The sequence below is a fragment of the Malaclemys terrapin genome, chromosome 8 (genome assembly GCF_027887155.1).
Source record: "Malaclemys terrapin pileata isolate rMalTer1 chromosome 8, rMalTer1.hap1, whole genome shotgun sequence".
Classification (NCBI taxonomy): domain Eukaryota; kingdom Metazoa; phylum Chordata; order Testudines; family Emydidae; genus Malaclemys; species Malaclemys terrapin.
The window spans coordinates 39,657,440-39,676,365 of record NC_071512.1 but is presented as its reverse complement, the minus strand read 5'-3'; the positions used below and the strand labels follow the sequence as shown (position 1 = coordinate 39,676,365).

Below are 18,926 nucleotides of genomic sequence, written 5' to 3'. Positions count from 1 at the left end.
AAAACAAAACACAGCATTCAAAAATATAAAACTTTATTGAGGGCAAATTCAATGAGGGCAGCCCATCCCCATGGGACACACAGGCTACAATGCAATGGACAGGGAGGGGAGCCCAGTCCCATGGGACACATAGGCTACATACAATGCAATGAGGGGGAGGGGAGCCCAACCTAGCCCCAGGACACACAGGATATAATGCCAATGCTGCAGGAAGCCCCAGCCCCATGGGCAGATCCCAACAGGGCCCACAAAGCAGGAGCCCTGCAAGATGAGGCAGTCAGGCAGGATGTCCTCAAAGCCTCGAACCCTCCCAGATTTGCTCTCCCCTCCCCCACCCAAGTCCCTCAAGATGCAGCCAGGACCTTTGCTCTGTCCCGTCATGCAGCAAGACACGCTCAGCCCCAACTCTCAGCAGTGATCCCGCTCCGAACCTCAGCACAGACACCTCCTGCTCCCCAGCAGAGACACACCCCCAGCCCTCGCTCCCCAGCTCTGCCTGACACTCGGCATAGCCACCTCCTGCTCCCCAGCAGAGACCCTCCCCAGCCCTCGCTCCCCAGCCCCAACTGGCACAGCCACCTCCTGCTCCCAAGCAGAGACACGCCCCCAGTCCCAGCTCCCCTCGGCACAGCCACCTCCTGCTTCCCAGCAGAGACCCTCCCCAGCCCTCACTCCCCAGCCCTGACACTCAGCACAGCCACCTCCTGCTCCCCAGCAGAGACCCCAACTCAGCGAACCCTGGCTCCCCAGCCCCGACACACACAGACAGCCCTGGTGCAGCCCAGCCCCTTCACTTCTGGTAACAATATGTGCTCTGATCTCCTCTGCAGTGGGCTTGGCAGAGGCTGCAGCATAGCTCCTGCAGCTCCAGCGACAAGCCTGATGCTCAGGCTGGAGCAAAGGGCCAAGCACCTCAGGCAGCAAGAGCTGGTGCTGGGACACAGGCCGGGCTCCTCACCCCAGGCAGCCGCACCAGGAGCAAAAGCTTCTTTTACAGAATTGCTTTGCCCCAGGGCAGTAACAGGCTCAGCCCCCTTCCCAGGGAGCCCCGAGCTGGCACTTCAGAGGCTGCTGCTAGCAATAATGGGCTGGGACTGGGCACAGCACCCCCGACCCAGGGCAGGGCTGGAAGCCAGCTCCTTTTGGGACCAGCAAGGTGCAGGCTCCAGGCAGCCCAGAACAGATGCAGCAAGCGTGACTCACTGGATGGGAGGGGTGGGCACTGCCATCTGCTGGTGCTGGCAGGCCTGGTCTCTAGCCCAGTGCTCAGCTGCTACTGGGGCACAGGGGCTGTGGATCCAGTCCGTCCAGACCCCTCGCCCAGCACATGCAGGGCTCCTTCCCATCAGGGGAACCCCCAGCAATGCAGCCCAGTGGCTACCACCCCCATCAGCCACAGGAGGCTGCCCGCAGGTCACGGTGCCTTCAGCCCCTGCCTTTTCCTGCCCCAGGAAAGAGCCATGGCTAGCTGCTCCATTAGTCCTCTGCCAGCCCCCCAGGCCATTCCCGTGCGGCCAGGGGTGGGTCCATGCTCACTCCCACACCTCCGTCCAGATGGCGCCCCGATGCAGAGGGGGTGCGTCCGGCGGACTCAGGACGAGCTCTCCTACCTGCTTGTTGGTGTATTTCTGGGGGTTGGTGCGGTAGCTGTAGTCAGAGTACTGCTCGGAGCCTGTCGAGTTGTTGTCCCCAGTGCCCACAAAGGTGTTAGTGGCAGGCAGGTCCTGCACCACCTGGTGCTTCTTAGAGGCAGAGGGCGACTGGGGCTGCAACTGGATGGAGGGCAGTGGGGAGTTGGAGCGGTAGTGGCGTCCCAGATCCGGGCTCCCAGGTGGGTAGTTGAGAGGCAGGTGGATGCGGGGGCTGTCACTGACGGAGTCATTCATGAGGTTGAACTTGAGGGACTTCTGCAGCCCAGTCTCCTCCTCGTCATCGGCCGGTTTGGGCGGCTTGGGGGACTTGCTCTTCTTCACTTTGCTCTTACTCTTGCTGCTCTTGTTGCCCTGATTGGGGGCGTACAGGTCCTTGGTCTCCTTCTTGCCCGCCTGGTAGCCGCTCTTGGCCTCCCTCTGCCGGCAGTAGCGCACCAGCACCACCAGCACAATAACCAGGGTGACAGCCACGATGCCAGCAATGACGCCGAAGAGGATGTTGCTGCGCTGCTTGCTGCGCTCGTACTCGGGGTCGCCAGCAATGTCGATGTCCAGCGGCGTGTCCAGGCTGTGTCCCAGCAGGGTCTCCAGCAGCGTGCGGTTGGCCAGGGTCTCATTGACGTAGAAGTGCACCAGCGCGGTGCCATGGCGCGAGGGCTTGCCCCTGTCGTTGACACGCACCACCAGGCGGTGCAGGCCGTGGTGCTTACGCAGGATCTCCTTCTCCAGCGTGATGTCCCCGCTCTGCGGTGAGATCTGGAACAGCTCGAAGGGGTTGCCCCCCGTGATGCTGTAGGTCAGCTCTGCATTGACTCCCGAGTCAATGTCCTCAGCCTTGACCTTGCTGACCTGCTGCCCGGGGCTGGTGTGGGGCAGGATGTGCTTGTAAGAGGCATTGGAAGGGGAGGTGATGAAAGGGGCATTGTCATTCTCGTCCAGCACGTTGATGGTCACCCCCACGTAGGCGGATCTGGGAGGGTCCCCTCCATCCACAGCTTTGAGCCGAAAGGTGTACGTGCTCTGCTGCTCCCGGTCAAAGGAGATGCTGGAGAGTATGGTGCCAGTGCCATTCTGAATGACAAAGTCCCCATTGTCCTGCTCCACTGACAGCTGGATTCGGGCGTTGTCGCCCTTGTCAGCGTCAATCACTGTCACCATGCCCACCGGGCTCAGGGGAGGCATGTTCTCCATCACTGAGAAGTTGTAGCTGCTCAGCATAAACTTGGGGTCGTTGTCATTCCTGTCCATGACATTGATGGCCACAGATGCCGTGCCCTTGAGACTGGGGCTGCCCTTGTCAGCTGCCACCACCAGGAACTCATAGCGCTCCCTCTGCTCCCGGTCCAGCACCGTCTTCACTCGGATCTCGCCTGAGTCAGGGTCGATGGAGAAGAAGCCCTTGGAGGAGGGGTCCATGACCAGGGAGTAAACCAGCTTGGCATTGGAGCCACTGTCAGCATCACTGGCGCTCACCTCCACCACCAGGTCATCAGGGGCATTGTTCTCGGGGAAGGCCACCTCAGTGAGGCTTTGGCTGAAGACTGGGGCGTTGTCGTTCACATCCACCACCTGCACCTTGAGGGAGTTGGTACTGGAGAGGGGTGGGTTCCCCGAATCCACAGCCACGATTTCGATGGTGTACTCCTTCACCGCCTCGTAGTCCAACGGCGTGGTGGTCTGCAAGAAGTACTTCTTCTTGCTGTCACTGCCTGTCTCGCTGGCCTGTCTCAGCTGGAACGGGACATCGCCAGCAACCACACAGGTGACCACAGCGTTCTCACCCTCATCCCGGTCAGACACCTGTACCAGAGCCACGGCCGTCTCCACGGGCACGTCCTCGGAGATGTTGGCCATGCCGTCCTGATGGGTGACGAGGCCAATACCCCGGATTTCAATGGAGGGGGCGTTGTCATTCATGTCCTTGATGGTCACCACCACCTGGGTGCGGGCACTCTTGGGATTGGCCCCCTTGTCCTTGGCCAGGACAGAGAACTTGAGGATATTGACGTCCTCCCGGTCAATGGGCCCCTGCACAGTGATGAGGCCCGTGGTCCTGTCCAGGCGCAGCAGGCGACGCACCATGTCTGTAGGCTGGTGGAATGAGTAGTCAATCTCGGCATTGGCACCCTGATCCGAGTCGTTGGCTTTCACCTGTGGGAGGAGGAAGAGGAGAACAAGTTGAACAGGAGCAACCCTGTCCATGTTGCTCCAGTGAAACTGGCCTAACCGGTTAGGCTGCCTCAGCCCCACTCCCTTCTGTCCCACTCTGGCATGCAAGGAATTCTCCATGGGAACCAGCCAGCCAGCAGGTCTGACACCCAGCAACAGGAAAGAATGGCCAGGAACTAGAACGCAGCCCGTCCAGGTGAGCCAGCTGCACCCTGCTGGGATCTTGCAGCAGCAGAGAGGATCCCAGCCTGACTGCGCACACCCCTTTGCTAAGATGAATCCTGATTCACCGCCACACTGCAACGAAGCTAGTTACATGCAGCCAAAGACACCACCCGGGAAGGCTGGGTTAGAACCCACTGCTTCCCATTCTGGGGCGCTGCTCTGAAGCCGCACAGGCAGCCCAGTGCCTACACCTGGACTGTCCTGACTCAAAGCCAGCCAGCAGTTCAGTGCAGAGAGCTAGTGATTCCCAGGGCTGGGGCAGCAGGAGGCTGCAGGTTGGGATTGAGGAGCACCAGCCAAATTGGGTGTTGGGGGAGCCCAGGACTGGAACAATGGGGGGCAGGCTGAGGTTCAGTACTGTGGGGCAGTGACAGAGCTTGGGAGAAGCTCAGGGCTGGGATAGCATGGGGGGCGGGGTGGCAGGGAGCTGTGGGTCAGGACCGAGGGGACCAGCCTAGCTGGGGAATGGGGGGAACCCAGGACAGAAATAGCATGTAGGGGAGAGGCTGGGATTAAGAGGCAGCAGCAGAAGTGGGGGAGGGGGGTCCCAGGGCTGGAACAGCTCCAGATTGGGTCTGAGAGATGTTGGCTGAGCTGAGGGACAGAGGAGAGCTGCCCATACTCTGCATGGCTCCATCCCCTCTCCCCACCCCCCTCCTCCCTGACAGGAGTTCTGCATTCACATAAGCCTGTTTCCACATTTATTATTTGCTTTCTAAAGAATCGGAGGTTTGTCTAACATTTGCTTTCCTAATCAGCTCTCCAAGTGGGCTCCTCTCTGCCCCATTTGCAGCTCTGCCGTTATCTCGCTCAGCAGATTTGGATGGAGAACAAAAGTTGTTAAATGTAAATTCCACCTTTTACCTCCACTCCCTGAGCTGAGGAGTCATTTTCCTCCTGAAAGATAAAAGCTGAGCAATGGCAGCAACAGAACTGCAGCCCATTCTCCTGTCGCTTCTGCCTTATCTGCCTCCAACTTTCGCTCTCTGAACAGTGAAAAATGAATTCTTAAAATTCACATCAAAATTAGCGAGCTGAGCAGCTGAGTGCTGGCCGTGCTCTGCTTATTAAGATGGCAGCTGCAGATAAACAGATGTCAGCTCCCATCGGCTCAGTGCCCCTTCCACCAAATCCACAGAGACCCACCCCTCATGGTTCCCAGCCAATCGAAATGGGCATTAGGATGCCACGCTTGGACTCAAAATTCTCTCTGTGGAGTCTGTAGTATGCAAGCGGCCTTTGGCTACCCCAGGGTTTCAGAGACAGCAGTGCCACATTTTGTTTGTATATGTACAAGAGAGGCTGCACCATCCCACATCTCCCTGGGGAGCAGGCACTTCCCAGGGGATGCCAAGCCAAAGGAGCCTGCTTTAGTTTCAGAGGCATCTAATGCTGCTGAAAGGGAGACTAGTTTCCTGTCTGTAGCCAGCATTTAGCACAGCTAGACAGTGAGCAGGCTTCCCAAGCACAGCTCTGCTGGTGCCCCTCAATCCTGATCTGCAGCCCCTGCTAGCCCAGCCCTGGCCTTCCACCACTTCTTTTCCATCTTACCACATTGTGGAGTGGTTTACTAGGAAGCTGCCCACCTACAAAACCCCTGCCACTTGTGATCATGCCATGCCTGAAACCAGGTTCCCAGTGGTGCCTCAGCACATTCCCAGACAGACAGACTGTGAGGCCTTTGGGACAAAGACTGATCTTTTTATTCTGTGTTTGTACAGCACCTGGGGCCACAGGGGTCTGGGCCATGGCAGGGGCCCATGAGAGCTACCGTAATACTCCTAATAATGTACAGTGTCTACTGCAATGTGGGCCTGGTCTGTGACTGGGCCCAATCAGTGCTCCCATAATGCACTTAATAAATAATAATCGTAACAAGTAATATAAAGGCGCTCCAGCTGCTCCACCCGCCTCCTTTGAAAGCTGATGAAGAAAGTGGGAAGCTGGCCCGGGCAGTGCAGCTTGTGCACGATGCTTGGTGCCCTGCTGTGTGCTCACCTGGAGGACGGAGTGCCCCACGGGGCTGTTCTCTGAGAGCTCCGCCTCATACAGGGCCTTCTCGAACTTGGGGGTGTTGTCATTCATGTCCAGGATGGTGATACGCAGCAGGGCGCTGCTCGCCCGTGGTGGGCTGCCTCCATCCTGCACTTTGATGGTCAGGTCATAGGAGTCCCACTGCTCCCGGTCCAAGTTCCCCATGACAATCAGCTGCGGCTGCTTCTCATCCTGATCCTCAGCCACCTGCAGGCCGAAGAGCTCCTGCGCCTCGGGCCCAGCCAGGAGCTCATAGGAGGCAACCCCGTTGGCGCCTGCGTCACGGTCCATGGCTGGGGGGATTGGGAAGAGTGCCCCAATGTTGGTGTTCTCGGGAATGGCCAGTGTGATGACGGGCGAGGCGAAGTTGGGCGTGTTGTCATTGATGTCCAGAACCTCAATCTGCCCTTCCAGCAGGCGCGGGCTGCTGTTCATCATCAGGTCCGTGATGGACACCTCGAACTCCAGGAAGCAGAGTTCCCCTGGGAACTGGCTCTGGCACTCCCGCAGGCTCTCCCGGTCGATGGAGGTCTCCGTGGTGTAAATGTCCCCTGTCTTGCCATCCACACGCAGGTAGGGAGCCCCCACTTCCAGTTTATAGAGGTGCCCCACGTCAGGAAAGCCGTAGTCGGCAGCCAAGCTCCCAATGAGTGTGTTGGGCGGCTGTTCCTCCTGCACTTTGTAGACCACGCGTGTCCCAGCGCCCAAGGTGGGGAGCTGCAGGAAGAGCCACAGGCCCAGGCAGGCTGCCAGCCACGTCATCCTGCACTGGACAGGGGCTGCAAGGAAGCAGAGACACCACAGATTAGGGACAGAATGCTCCATCCCTCGGGCCTCCTCGCTCCCCATATGCCCCATTCACTGCCACTCCATGTCCAACCTGGCTAGGAATGAGAAGCCCAGCCCTGCTGCCAGCCAGGAAGCAGCTGAGCAGTTCCCTGCTCCACACACTCACCTCCCTGCTCAGCTGGTCACAGAAGCTCATTTCCAGCAGCCCTCTGCAGCCCAACATCAATGCCCAGGGGAAAGGCTCCTACAACCCCTGCCTGTGTAAGAACACAGGCATGGAAACCCAGCCCCACGCCTGTCCCTGCCCACCAGCTAGTCACAACGCAAATGGACACTGCACCCAGGCAGACGCACGCAGGGCCTGCTGCAAAGGGCTTCCGCCTGCACTGCATAGCGTGCTCTAGCCAGAGAGAGACCCTGTGCCCCCCCTCAGTGATACAGTGACACGCTGTGAGCGAGCGCCTCCACCCCGGCGCTACAGCGACACACCACAAGCATACAACCCACCCACCCCCCTCAGTGCTACAGTGACACATGCTACAAGTGCACCCCTCTCCTCCCTCCCCCCCCCCATGCTACAGTGACTCATGCTATGAGCATCCCCACCCCATCTCGGTGCTGCAGTGACACTGTGAGCGAGTGCCCCACCCCCACCCTGGCATTGCAGCGACACACACTACAAGCGTGCACCCCCCACCCTGGCACTGCAGCGACACACTGCATAGTGTGCTCTAGCCAGAGAGACAGCCTCACGGCGCAGACCAGAAACCCTGCACCCCCCCAGTGCTGCAGTGACACACTACAAGTGTGCAAACCCTCCCGCCCAGTGCTGCAGTGACACATGCTATGAGTGCACACGCACCCCTGTGCTACAGTGACTCATGCTATGAACTTCCCACCCCCACCCTGGTGCTACAGAGACACGCTGTGAGCGAGTACCACCACCCCGCCGCTGCAGCAACACGCACTACAAGCGTGCACCCACACACACACCCTGGCGTTGCAGCGACACATGCTACAAGTGCACCCTCCCATCCCCCCCCGGGTGCTGCACTGACACACTCTACAAGCGCACGCCCACCCTCCACACTGCAGTGACACACACTTCACCCACACACACACACACATACTGCACTGAGCACAGAGACCCAGTCTTGACTCCTGGCTCTAGGGGACTGCAGTACAGGAGAAGAGACTCTTAGGGCACTGGGGCCACCCCATAAAGTGTCTCCTACCCTCACATGGAGTGGAACACCCACAGCACTGCTGTGCTGGCCCCGAGCTGGGCTCCCTGGCCACACAGGGCAGGCTGCAGCTCCACTCCTGCTTGCATTGGTACGAGCTATGGGCATACACCAGGTTGGGGGCAGACAGGCAAGGTGAGATTCCCTCCCCTCCTCATTGCCCCAGGCCCTCCAAGATATGCACACACAGTAACCTCCCTCAACACACACAGCCTGACCACCTCCAACACACACATACACACAGTAAACTCTCTATAACACACACACACACACACATATAGTCTGACCCCCGCCAACACACACAGTAACCTCCACCCAACACACACATACTGTCTGACCCCTTCCACACACACACATACACACAGTAACCTCCCCCCTACACACACACACAGTCTGACCCCCACCAGCACACACACAGTAGCCTCCCCCAAAAACACACTGTCTGACCCCTCCAACACACATAGTAACATCTCCCCAACGCACAGACACGGTGTCTGACCCCCACCCCCAGCACACACACACACACTGCCTGACCTCCACCATGCACACACACACAGTAACCTCCTCTCAACACACACATACTGTCTGACCCCTTCCATGCACGTGCGCACCCCCCACACACACACACACCCTGTCCGACCCCCGCCAACACACTGGAGTGCCCCCAAGAGACAGAGGGCTCGACTACCAATACAGATCCAATAAGCAGCCCACAGTGGGAGCCGTGTACCCGACACATACACACGTTAACTTCCTTCCTAGAAACAACAGGATCCCAACCAAGCACCCGAACACGAGCACCATACAAACTCGCCAGCCCTTACCATGACTGTCCAGGACCAGAATCATGGCCCCACATCCCCTATTTCCCAGGGCCCCACATACAGCACTGCCCCAGCCCGTCACCCTGCCCATGCCCCAGCCTCACACCCCCACAGAAACACTTCCTGTGATGAACAGACATGCAATGCCGTACTCCTCCCTCCCCACACCGCAATCCCCTGCCCCTCAACACTGCCCCCATGCACCCCACACAACCCCAAACCTCCACCACACACAGACCTCCCTGCTCAACCCCGAAACACACAGTTCCCCCCTCTCCAGTTCTTCCTGGTTCAGTTATTGCACAAAGGGCCAGCCTCTCCCCCGGGCATGAGCCCTGAGCCCTTCACTCCTCCCCCATGACATGCAGCCCCCCATCCAGGCTGCTACCGTCAGCTCTAAGCTCTGGGCTCTCCTCTGAACAGGCAGGCTCTGCAAGGGGAGGGACGAAGGGGGGGCAGGAGATGCCTGTGAGAACAACACCCGCTCCCCTTCCCTCAGGTCCAGGCACACCCATTGGGGCTGCAGCTGAGCTAATGGCAAGAGAGATACCCACCTGGCCCAGCCCCTCCAAGCACACCTGGCCTTACCTGAACATCAACCCCACGAGCAGTGCCAGGCCCCAGCAGGTCAGAGCACAGGACCCTTGGCAGTGCCCTTCCCGAACCTCACCCTATCCAGCAGGGAGCATCTCCAAGTGCGCACAGGACGGGGGCATTGGGGAGGGTTACAGATGCCTGGCTAATAGCAGAGCCCCTGGAGAGACGCTGCTGCTTCTAGCCTGTGGGAGGCAACACCTGGGCATGGGAACCCCAGGCACAAGGATCTCTCCAGCCCAGTGGGCTCCTCTCCCATGTACGGAGTAAGCTCCAGACCACCCCACACACGGCAAGCTCCCCCAGCCCTTCTCTTTGCACCCGCACACTCAGCAAGCTGCCCCCCAACACAGAGCTACCCCTCCCCCATATGACATATGACCACCACCACCCCCGCCCCACAAGTTGAGTCTCCCTCCCCGGCACAAAGTGATCCCATGGGGCACTACCCAACTCCCCTCCCCCACACTCAGTCCTCCCCTACCCTTCCCCCCCACACACACACAGGGAATCCCTCCGTTCCCCACCCCCACTCTGCTACATGGTGCTCTGACCCCGGATGGGCCCCTGCTCCTGCCAATAAGTGAGTGGGGCAACAGTCAGTGCCAAGAGCAGCTCGGTCGCCACACAGTTTAGCACATTCCTCGAGCCACCAGCTCACAGCCCATCACAAGTCCCTGACCCCAGCCCAGCAGAGGGGACCCTGTGCAGCCCCTCCTCTCCCACACAGACCACAGCCTCTTCCACAAGCACAGATGACAATCACAGGGAAGCCTTAGCAGCCCTGCTCCAAGGCCCTGGCCCCACAGCCCGGCTCTCCCTCCCTGGAATGGCTAAGAAATCTGCCCCTCCCTGGCAGCATGAGTGAGAGAGGTAGCTCTGGCATGGCAGGAGCAGCCAGCCCAGGAGCCATCCATGTGTGGGGCAGGCCCATTTGTCCTGGAGAAGTGTGAGAGCAAAACAAGCCCCTCCCAGTAATAAGGGACACCAACACCGAGACTCAACCCTGGCCCCGGAGAAGCACATTCCCAGGCACAGAGAAGAAACACAGCAAAATCCGCTTTGGTGGAGAATGGCTCCCGAAGGGAGGCAAAAGGCTGACAGCAGCCACAGTGTGCCACATGCCCGCACCTCGAGTGCGTGTGCCCTTCTCGGACACCCTATTGCTCGGTAGCACCTTAGATAATGGCCGTGTATGGAGCAAGACAAACAAATAGCATCTAACCATAGGGCCTGGGAGAGCCCAAGTCGGACAGACCCCAAGAGTTGGTCGGGATCTATTGAGTTCCCTGGTGAGGCTCTTTTGGAGCTGCAGCTGGGCCTGGAGCTGGTCCCAGAGGTTGTTTGCCCATGTTTGTTTATTCTAGGCGTGGGTTGCAACTGTGTCCAGTCCCTGAGCTGTCGTTCCCATCGGATGAGGTTTGGGGCAAAGGTGAAAGTTGTAAGGTAAGGCAATCCCTGTGCCCAGCAGGCAGCCTGAGTCAGCCATTCCTGGGGTCTATGGGCCAGGTGTCTTGCAGGGCTCCGCACCCAGCAGCTTCCACTGTGACTGCTGGTGGGGCTGGGCAAACCCAGGGCTCACCCTGCTACTTCTTTCACTGCAGCAGGGGCCAGAGGCAGAGCACAGACCAGCACTCACTCCCACTCACCTTGGCTGGAGCAGGCACTGCATTTTTGCCCCTGGCACCCTCAACATCCTCTGCTGGTGCGGAGGGTGCGTGAATGACTCCCACACACTGCGTGGCTGTGAATGACTTGCTGCAGAGCTCCAGCCTGAGGATCATGGCCGACAGCATGGCCTCTTGGGCACAGTGAAGCTGTCCACCAATGGTAAAGCTCATTTGTGCAGGATGCACTGGAACCAACTCCTCCAGGAGCTAAGGACTGTACCAGACCTCCCCAGCTTCTGCTCCGAGAGCCAGGCGTGCTCCTACAACCCAGCTGCACTGCTAAACACCCGGAGCAGTGTCCATTTACAACCCAAACCACTCCACTGCATGCATAACTCTTCCCCAGTGAGAGGATGAGCGACAGAGCAAACCACACATGGCATCACTCAATGCGCCATCAGAAGGCACTCAGATACTGCTGTGCTGAGGGTGGGATCAGAACCCCTGCAGAATTACACCCAAGGGGCTGTGTACAGGAACACGAGAGTTGCAAAGTCCAGAACTCAAAAGTTAGGAAATGCCAGAATTAAGGTTGCCTGTGGGACCTTCATTAATCCTCTTTGTGCATGGGCATTAGGAGACAGTCTTGGATTACATGCTCACATACTGTTGTTTACACAGGACCCTGCCTCATTCTGGGCACTGAGTGGACAGTGCTCCATGCTCAATACTTCTGTTTATCCTCATCATTCACTGCATGGCCCCAGATCTTATTTACTGCACACCACTCATACCATGATCTGAATACAGAATAATTCATTTCCTCCTGGGCTTTTCTATATTGCTCATCACTACAGCATCGGAGTGCTTCACACACGTTAATGAATGTGTCTTCACAAAGCCTGTCAGGTAGAGGGGGCATTGTCCCTATTTTGCACATGGGAAAGTGAAACAGAGAGTTTAAGGCCAAAACTGCCAAAGGTGTCAAACGAATTTTGGGTGCCCAAATCTGAGAAGGCCCAATCTTAGCATTTGTTAACACCCAGTATGTTCAAAGCACAGCTCCCATGGTCTTCAGCTGCAGGTGTGAGCACTCAACACTTCTGCAGCTTTGGCTTAAGGTGTCGTAAGCCACCGCCACCTGTGCATATTCCAGTTTACCCAACACCTCATGCAGGCTACAGACCCTGTTGCAGAAAGAGGGAGAGACCCCAGCCCCGAGGGCGGTATTCAACTGCCACAACTTTCTCTTCCTGCAACCCCCCCGCCTCACCCCCTCCCCACTTTCCAACCTCTGCAGCAAAGGAGGCAGGGGCTCCACAGAAAGCAGCCGCCTTCACTACACAACCCTGATTCATCCCTAGAGCAGATCCACCCTGTGCACTGAAGGAGGCAGGGGACCAGTGCAAAAAGCAGTATGTGATCACATAATTAAAGGCTGTATCATAATGCATAGGTACAAGTCGACTGAATTAAGATTACACGCAAACTTAATTCAGGCATTCCCTAATTTTTGAGTGCTTGACTTTGCAACCTTAATGTTCCTTTACAGATATTACTTTCTATTTTTAAAAAACTTAACAATTGAAAAAAAACACAAATTTCACTGTGTAAAACCACACCGATGCCAACATGGGTCATCAGTGGGGCTGGGATCCTTTGCTCCACAACACAGTCCTCTGCCATGTGAGCTAACATTCACTGATAGCAGTAGTAGGTTATCAACCTCAATATGGACCTACCACTAGAGGGGGCTGAAGTCATACTTTGCTAGTGGGTTTCACACATATTTGCTGAACAGTAAAGTTGAAACTAAGGAATCCTGGATTCAGTCCCAGGTTCTGGAGGGGAGTGTGCTCTAATGGTTACAAATCTCTCTGCCCCATTTCACCTTGTCCCTCCCCTGCTGCTATCTCCTGTCTCCCTGCCCCTACTTACTCTGCTCCTAGCCTCCCTCCTCCAGAGTTCCTGGTTCTGCCCCTCTCCCCCCATTTCCCCTTCCCTGCTGCCATCCCCCCAGCATCTGTCCCCAGCTCCTGCCATGCTCACACCCTGATCCTATTCTCTTCCCTCCATGACTCCTGCCCCCTCCCTCCGCTACTTTGTTCTGTCCTCCCTCCCATCTTCTGCCCCCCCCATTCTGTTCCTACCTGTCCCTCCTCCTGAGCTCCTGCCACACACACACCCTCCCACACTCCCTTTTCCTCCTCCTGCCTGGACACAGCAGGGAGGCACTGAGGGCATAGGACAAACAGCTTCCCTGCTCCACAGCATCCCCTGGCTGGTCTTTGGGGGGAGCAATGGCAGAGAAAGTCCTGCTCACCCCCCTAAACTCCCCTCCCTGCAGTCCTAGGCTGGAGCATGCTCAGTTCAGACAGAATCTTTGAGATTTTTAGAGGCTGAACCTCTCTCTACTGAGCATGTGCACACTAAGATTTTTCAAAGACTTTTCACTTGACCAAATTTGGGTGTTTTTTCCCAAGACCAGCAAAAGGCACCTCCCCAGCACTGGAGTGATCCCTTGGCCAAATTTCAAGCCTTAACCCCAAAGCATGGCAGTGACAGAGCTTCTCAACCCAACAGCAGTGGGAACGTTTCTAACATGGGAAAACATCAGAGGGGTAGCCGTGTTAGTCTGAATCTGTAAAAAGCAACAGAGGGTCCTGTGGCACCTTTGAGACTAACAGAAGTACTGCGAGCATAAGCTTTCGTGGGTCAGAACCTCAGCATCTGAAGAAGTGAGGTTCTGACCCACGAAAGCTTATGCTCCCAGTACTTCTGTTAGTCTCAAAGGTGCCACAGGACCCTCTGTTGCTTTTTATGGGAAAACATGGTATTTCTCAGAAATGGCTGAGCCCTTTGAGCTGAACCCTTCCAAAAGATCCAGCCGGAGGCAGACAGTGAGTGTGGGAAATTCCAGCCTGAAGATTTGGCGTTTGGTAAAATCTTACCAACAAGCAACTGAAAACAAAATCTTATCCTGGCAGCCATAGCTACAGGCAGTGCTGCCTGGCCATGTAGCCTAGAACAGGGCAACAGAGAATCACACCTGCGCATCCCAGCCACAGCAAGTCCCTGCCCAGGGCTCCCAGGCCCAATCCCACCACAGCAGCTACAGGCAGAAGGAACCCCGGACCATTCCTAAGCACAGAGGGAACAAGAGGCACCAGTGGCCTGGAGCCTGACTGTCACCCACACAGGGTGGGTCACATTACTCTATGCAAGAGACCGCACCTGCCCTGCCTTGCCCACTTGCCCCAGAGCCAGGGCATTTCCAACACTGACCAGCCCTCCCAACCACAGCCAAGCCAGGCTGGAGCTGTCAGGACTTAGCACAGCCTGGCCCTGGGCTAGAACCCCGGGGGAGTTGAGCCCCAGAGGGAGGCTGGCAGCTGGGCAGTGACCCCAGGAAAAAGGGGGAAAGGGATTAAAGGGGAAATGCCAGGCCCGGTTCCCCCCTCCCCAGTACACACCAAGGGGCAGGGCACACGCTCGGGGGAGGGGGGAGCGCACACGCGGGGGAGGGGGAGGGAGGCCGCACACACTCTACAAGCTCTCGGGGAACTAATCACTGGCCAAATCCCAAAGTTGCCGTCTTGGAGCTATGGGCAGACAAGGAAAGCTGTGGATAAGGGGGCATTTGGACCATTTAGAAAGGGACCTGCTTTACCTGGTACCTTCTTGTTCACAGGCACACACACACACACAAGCAGCGCCAGTGGTACATACACACACACAGAGCTCATGCCAGTGGCGCGCGCACACATATACACACACACCACTCACCCCATGCCAGTGGCGCGCGCGCGCACACACACCGTGCCAGCGGCGATGGCGCGCGCGCTCCCACTCTCTTTCTCGCACTTACAGCAGAATTTGCCCGCACCCCGAGGCTGGCTCGGTTAACCCGGGGAAGCTGTGGGGCAGGCCTGGAGCTCGGGGGCCAGTGGGGAGCGAAGCGCCGGGAGCAGCCCGCCTCTGCCATGCAGATGAGCCCGTTTCAGCCGAGGTGGGCGATCGGGGAGGCGCTGGTCTCCTGGCAGGCTCTCGGCAGCCTCTCCCGGGGATGGAGGCAGCAGCACAACAAGTGTCATGAGCCGCTTGCGGCGCTGCTGTCCGGCCTGGCCCCTCCGGGACACTGCAGCGCGCAGCCCGGCAGCCTCCGCTTTGCCAGCCCCGGTCCCGGCTCTGAGCAACCGGCGAGAGCCCCTGGCGCAGGCAGCTCCACCCCGCCCGGCCCTGGCTGGGGCTAGAGCAGCTCCGTGATCCACCCTTGGTGTGGAAAGGGGGGGGCTCCTCGCCCAACAAGCCTCGGGAATCTCCGGGAACAAGACAGCTGAAGCCCGGGAGCCCATGGAGGGGACGGGGCGGATGCGCCCCTAATAAGGCTCGGATCCCCGGGCAGCCTCTGATCACGGCGCCCAGGTGCTCAGCACAGAGCCTGGAAAGAAAGTTGGTGGCCCCGCAAGCGGCGGAAGGGCAGCCGCTCCTGGCCCCTTCTCCCTCGCCCAGCTGCCAGGAAGCGCGTCCCTCCCTCGCTGGGCGCAGCATCCGCCTCGCTAACCTGCCCGGCATCGCTTCTGGGCTCCACTCCCCCTTCCCGAGCACCCCGCTGTCCCTGCACAGGGACGAAACCCGCCGCCCCAGCAGCCAGCGCCGCCGCCTGTTCCCCGAGACCCGGCCCCGCCTTGCTCCCTGCCCGCGGACCCGGCCAGGAGGACCCGCGCACTCCCGCATTCCGACACACACGGAGGCATAGCTGCGGGGCAACGGGGGGGGGGGGGGGGCGCTCCTGGGTCCAGCCGCGCGGGGGCACCGAGCACCGGGCAGGCTCCCGGCTGCGGCTCTTACTTGGCAGCGGAGAGCGCCGTGTGCGCGGCACCTCCGGCTTCTCCATCCCCTGCCGGGACCGGTTCCGCTCCGCGCCTCCGGATGGTTCCCCACAAAATAGGCGGAATCCCGGTGGACCAGTTGCTGCCGGTCGGGGCTGCAGCTCCCTCCCGGCGCGGCGAGCGGGGCTGGCGCAGCCGTGTCCGTCGCAGTGTCCGGCTCTAGGCGTGTGTGAGGCTGTGCCAGGGACGCACCGAGCCGGCCTAGCCCCCTCCCCCTCGCTGCTCCGCCTCTCGCTGCCGCCAGCACCGGGAGGTGGAGCCCGGCAGGGCGGGGGCTCAGAGGATCCGCCGAGCGCTGCGGCTGAGAGGCAGTTGGAGCCTCTGGCTCGCGTCGCGGTGGGTCGGAGCCGGAGCTGCCCGCCTGTTCCCCAGCGAGCGGCACCTGCACGGCCCGGCTGGGGGCGGATCGGAGTGCGCATGGAGCATCTCCCTGGGAACCAAGCCAGACCCCAGCCTTGCGATAGCGCTTAGGGCAGAGCCCAGGGGAGACCTCCGGTCCTCTGGGGACCGAGCAATGTGCCCCCGAAAGCCTGACTGGAGAGCGTAGCCAGGGCCCCGTTGTCCCCCACTCCGCAGAGCCCCGGGCAGCCCGATGGCCGGCGCATCCGCGGCTGCCGACATTCCCCCCCCCCCCCCCCCATCCCGCCTCTCCGGGGACTAAGGAGCTGACCGGCCCGCCCAGCCCCCCTTCTCCGGCCTTAGCCTGGGAGCGGGAGGAGTTGGCCCCGGGGCTCCAAGGCAGAGCTGCGCTCCTGGAGCTGCCCGATCGGGGTGCTGCCTGCGGCTCCCGGCGAGCCGGTGCGCGCCCCGGGAGCAGAGGAGCCCTATGAGCACTGAATGCGACCGGGCCCTCACCCGCAACAGACCCCGCGCGGCTGCCCTTCGCCTCTCCCCCCACCCCAAGCCCCTTCCCACCCTGGGCATCCCGGCCAGCCGGGGCCCGGAGCGCAGCTCAGTGAAGGGGCCAGAGTCAGGTGCTGCCCATGGAACAGCGGGCCAAAATTTGGCTTCACTAGCCCGCTGGGAAGCTAGGAGAGGGGTTGGTGACTATGTCCCACCGCTCTCGGCCCAGACAGCAGCCGCCCCTTCAAGAAATGCAGCTCAGGAGGAGCCCAGGGATGCTCAGCACCTCCCAACAAACAGCGCTGGCCTCCGCGGGCCTGCTGTGGGCCAAGGCGCAGAGCTGGTGTATCCCCCGTTCCTGAATCAGTGACCCTGTTGGAGCCCTGCCCCAGGTCCGGGGGGTGACCAGGAGGCAAAAGAGCAAGTCACTGACCTGGTGTCAGCACTCTGGTGAGTCATGCACGCTCTTCTTACAGGCGTCAGACCCCCGTTGGGCAGAGCTGAGCAGCTGCAGGTTCCCCACTGACACTGCAAACTCCCGCCCCCCTCCCATTACAGGGCTGGGTCAGACACCTTGTTTGCACTTCTTGGGACCTCTGTGTATGGCAGCCTGATGGGGGGAGGGGAGACAATTCCTTGTCAGATCTAAGCCCCACAGACAGTGTGCTCTAGGGCAGTCCATTCCCTGTGATAATCATCCCTGTCCCAGCCGCTCCAGTGACACCTGGCCCCTCTGTTCCTTTAATGTGCGAGTGCAGCCTAGAGTCGGTCTCTGCAGCATTCAGCCAGGCCGAGTTGTGCGGGTACTCTCCTGGCCAAGGGGGGGTGGCTGCCCAGATAGGCTAGGTTCTCTGTGGTGCAGAGTGAAATCCGTAGGCTGGGGACTCGGAGATCTAGTGCGGCGGGGGAGGAGGCAGTTCTTCACATCCCTGCCCGGGAGCAGATTAACTCCTAGATTTATAGCCCAGGGATGAAGCTCCTGCTCCACTCCCCTGCAGCTGAGGGCGGGGGCGGCAAAGGGGAGCCCTACTTCCTGCTTAGCTACATGAACCTGTTGAATGCACAGCACAGCCTCCCGCCCCCCTCCTCTCGCACATGCTGCTAGCTCGCCTTTGATGACCCACTGCACCATCTTCTAGAGCAGGGGTCGGCAACGTTTGGCACACGGCTCGCCAGGGTAAGCACCCTGGCGGGCCGGGCCAGTTTTATTTACCTGCTGACGCGGCAGGTAAATAAAACTGGCCCGGCCTGCCAGGGTGCTTACTCTGGCGAGCCGCGTGCCAAACGTTGCCGACCCCTGTTCTAGAGGCTGCTTTGTCCTTCCATGGAGCCGGCTCTGGCAGCCCTGGCCATGGCTCAGGCTCCTTGGCCTGGGGAGGAATCCATCTGCCTCCCCCTGGGTGAGACTCAGCGGGCGGCACCCAAGCGTGGTTCCCTTCCTGGTGGGCAGGGAAGGGACACAGAGAGTTGTCAGGAACTGGTTCCTCTTGAGGTGGGGGGTGGGGGTCTTGCCCTCCCAGGGAACTCGGAGGCTTTCCTGGAGCTTTTTAATCGCAAACTTCTCTGCTCCTACCCAGCTGGGCCAGGTTTTTCTTTGGTGTAAATTCACCTGCAATCCAATCAGAAGAAGACATCAAAATCAGAGTGTACCAGACCCCCTGAAGGTCAATGCCCCTCTGTAAAGGGAGCTGGTGAAATCAGAGCTGGCTGAAAGCCAGGGATTATTTATTATTATTCATAACTGTATTATTAAAGAGAAGGAATAATCAGCCCAGAGACAAAATGCAAGCAACTGCCTTCATTATAGGGCTTCAGAGAAGGGGCCAAGATCCAGAAGCAGAAAGAGGCCGATAGTCTGAAGCACTGTCTAAGGTGAACCCTGAGGATGGGTCCCATTAAGAGACACTATGGAGCCATTGATGTAAACTCAGGGCAGAAGCCCCAACATCTGAGAGATGTTGGAGGCCCAGATTTTCAATATTATGAGCAAAAAAAATGTGCGGCTAAATTGCATGTCTGGTTACCCTAATTGTACATGAAGTGAGGGAGA

At 59.0% G+C, this 18,926-nt stretch overlaps 1 protein-coding gene across 3 annotated transcripts in view; it reads right to left on the bottom strand.

The window, feature by feature from the left end:
- Positions 1-16,124, bottom strand: part of PCDH1 (protocadherin 1) — a 152,151-nt gene extending 136,027 nt beyond the window's left edge. For all 3 annotated transcript variants that reach the window (XR_008445853.1, XR_008445854.1, XM_054036511.1), the window contains exons 1-3: positions 15,993-16,124; positions 6,045-6,859; positions 1,611-3,803 (exon numbers count right to left, since the gene is read on the bottom strand). Coding sequence is in view for 1 of the 3 variants with exons in the window: in XM_054036511.1 (XP_053892486.1) it covers positions 1,611-3,803; positions 6,045-6,859; positions 15,993-16,038 (3,054 nt within the window). In the remaining 2 variants the exon portion in view is untranslated. The remainder of the gene's footprint in view (positions 1-1,610; positions 3,804-6,044; positions 6,860-15,992) is intronic.
- Positions 16,125-18,926: the final 2,802 nt, after the last annotated feature.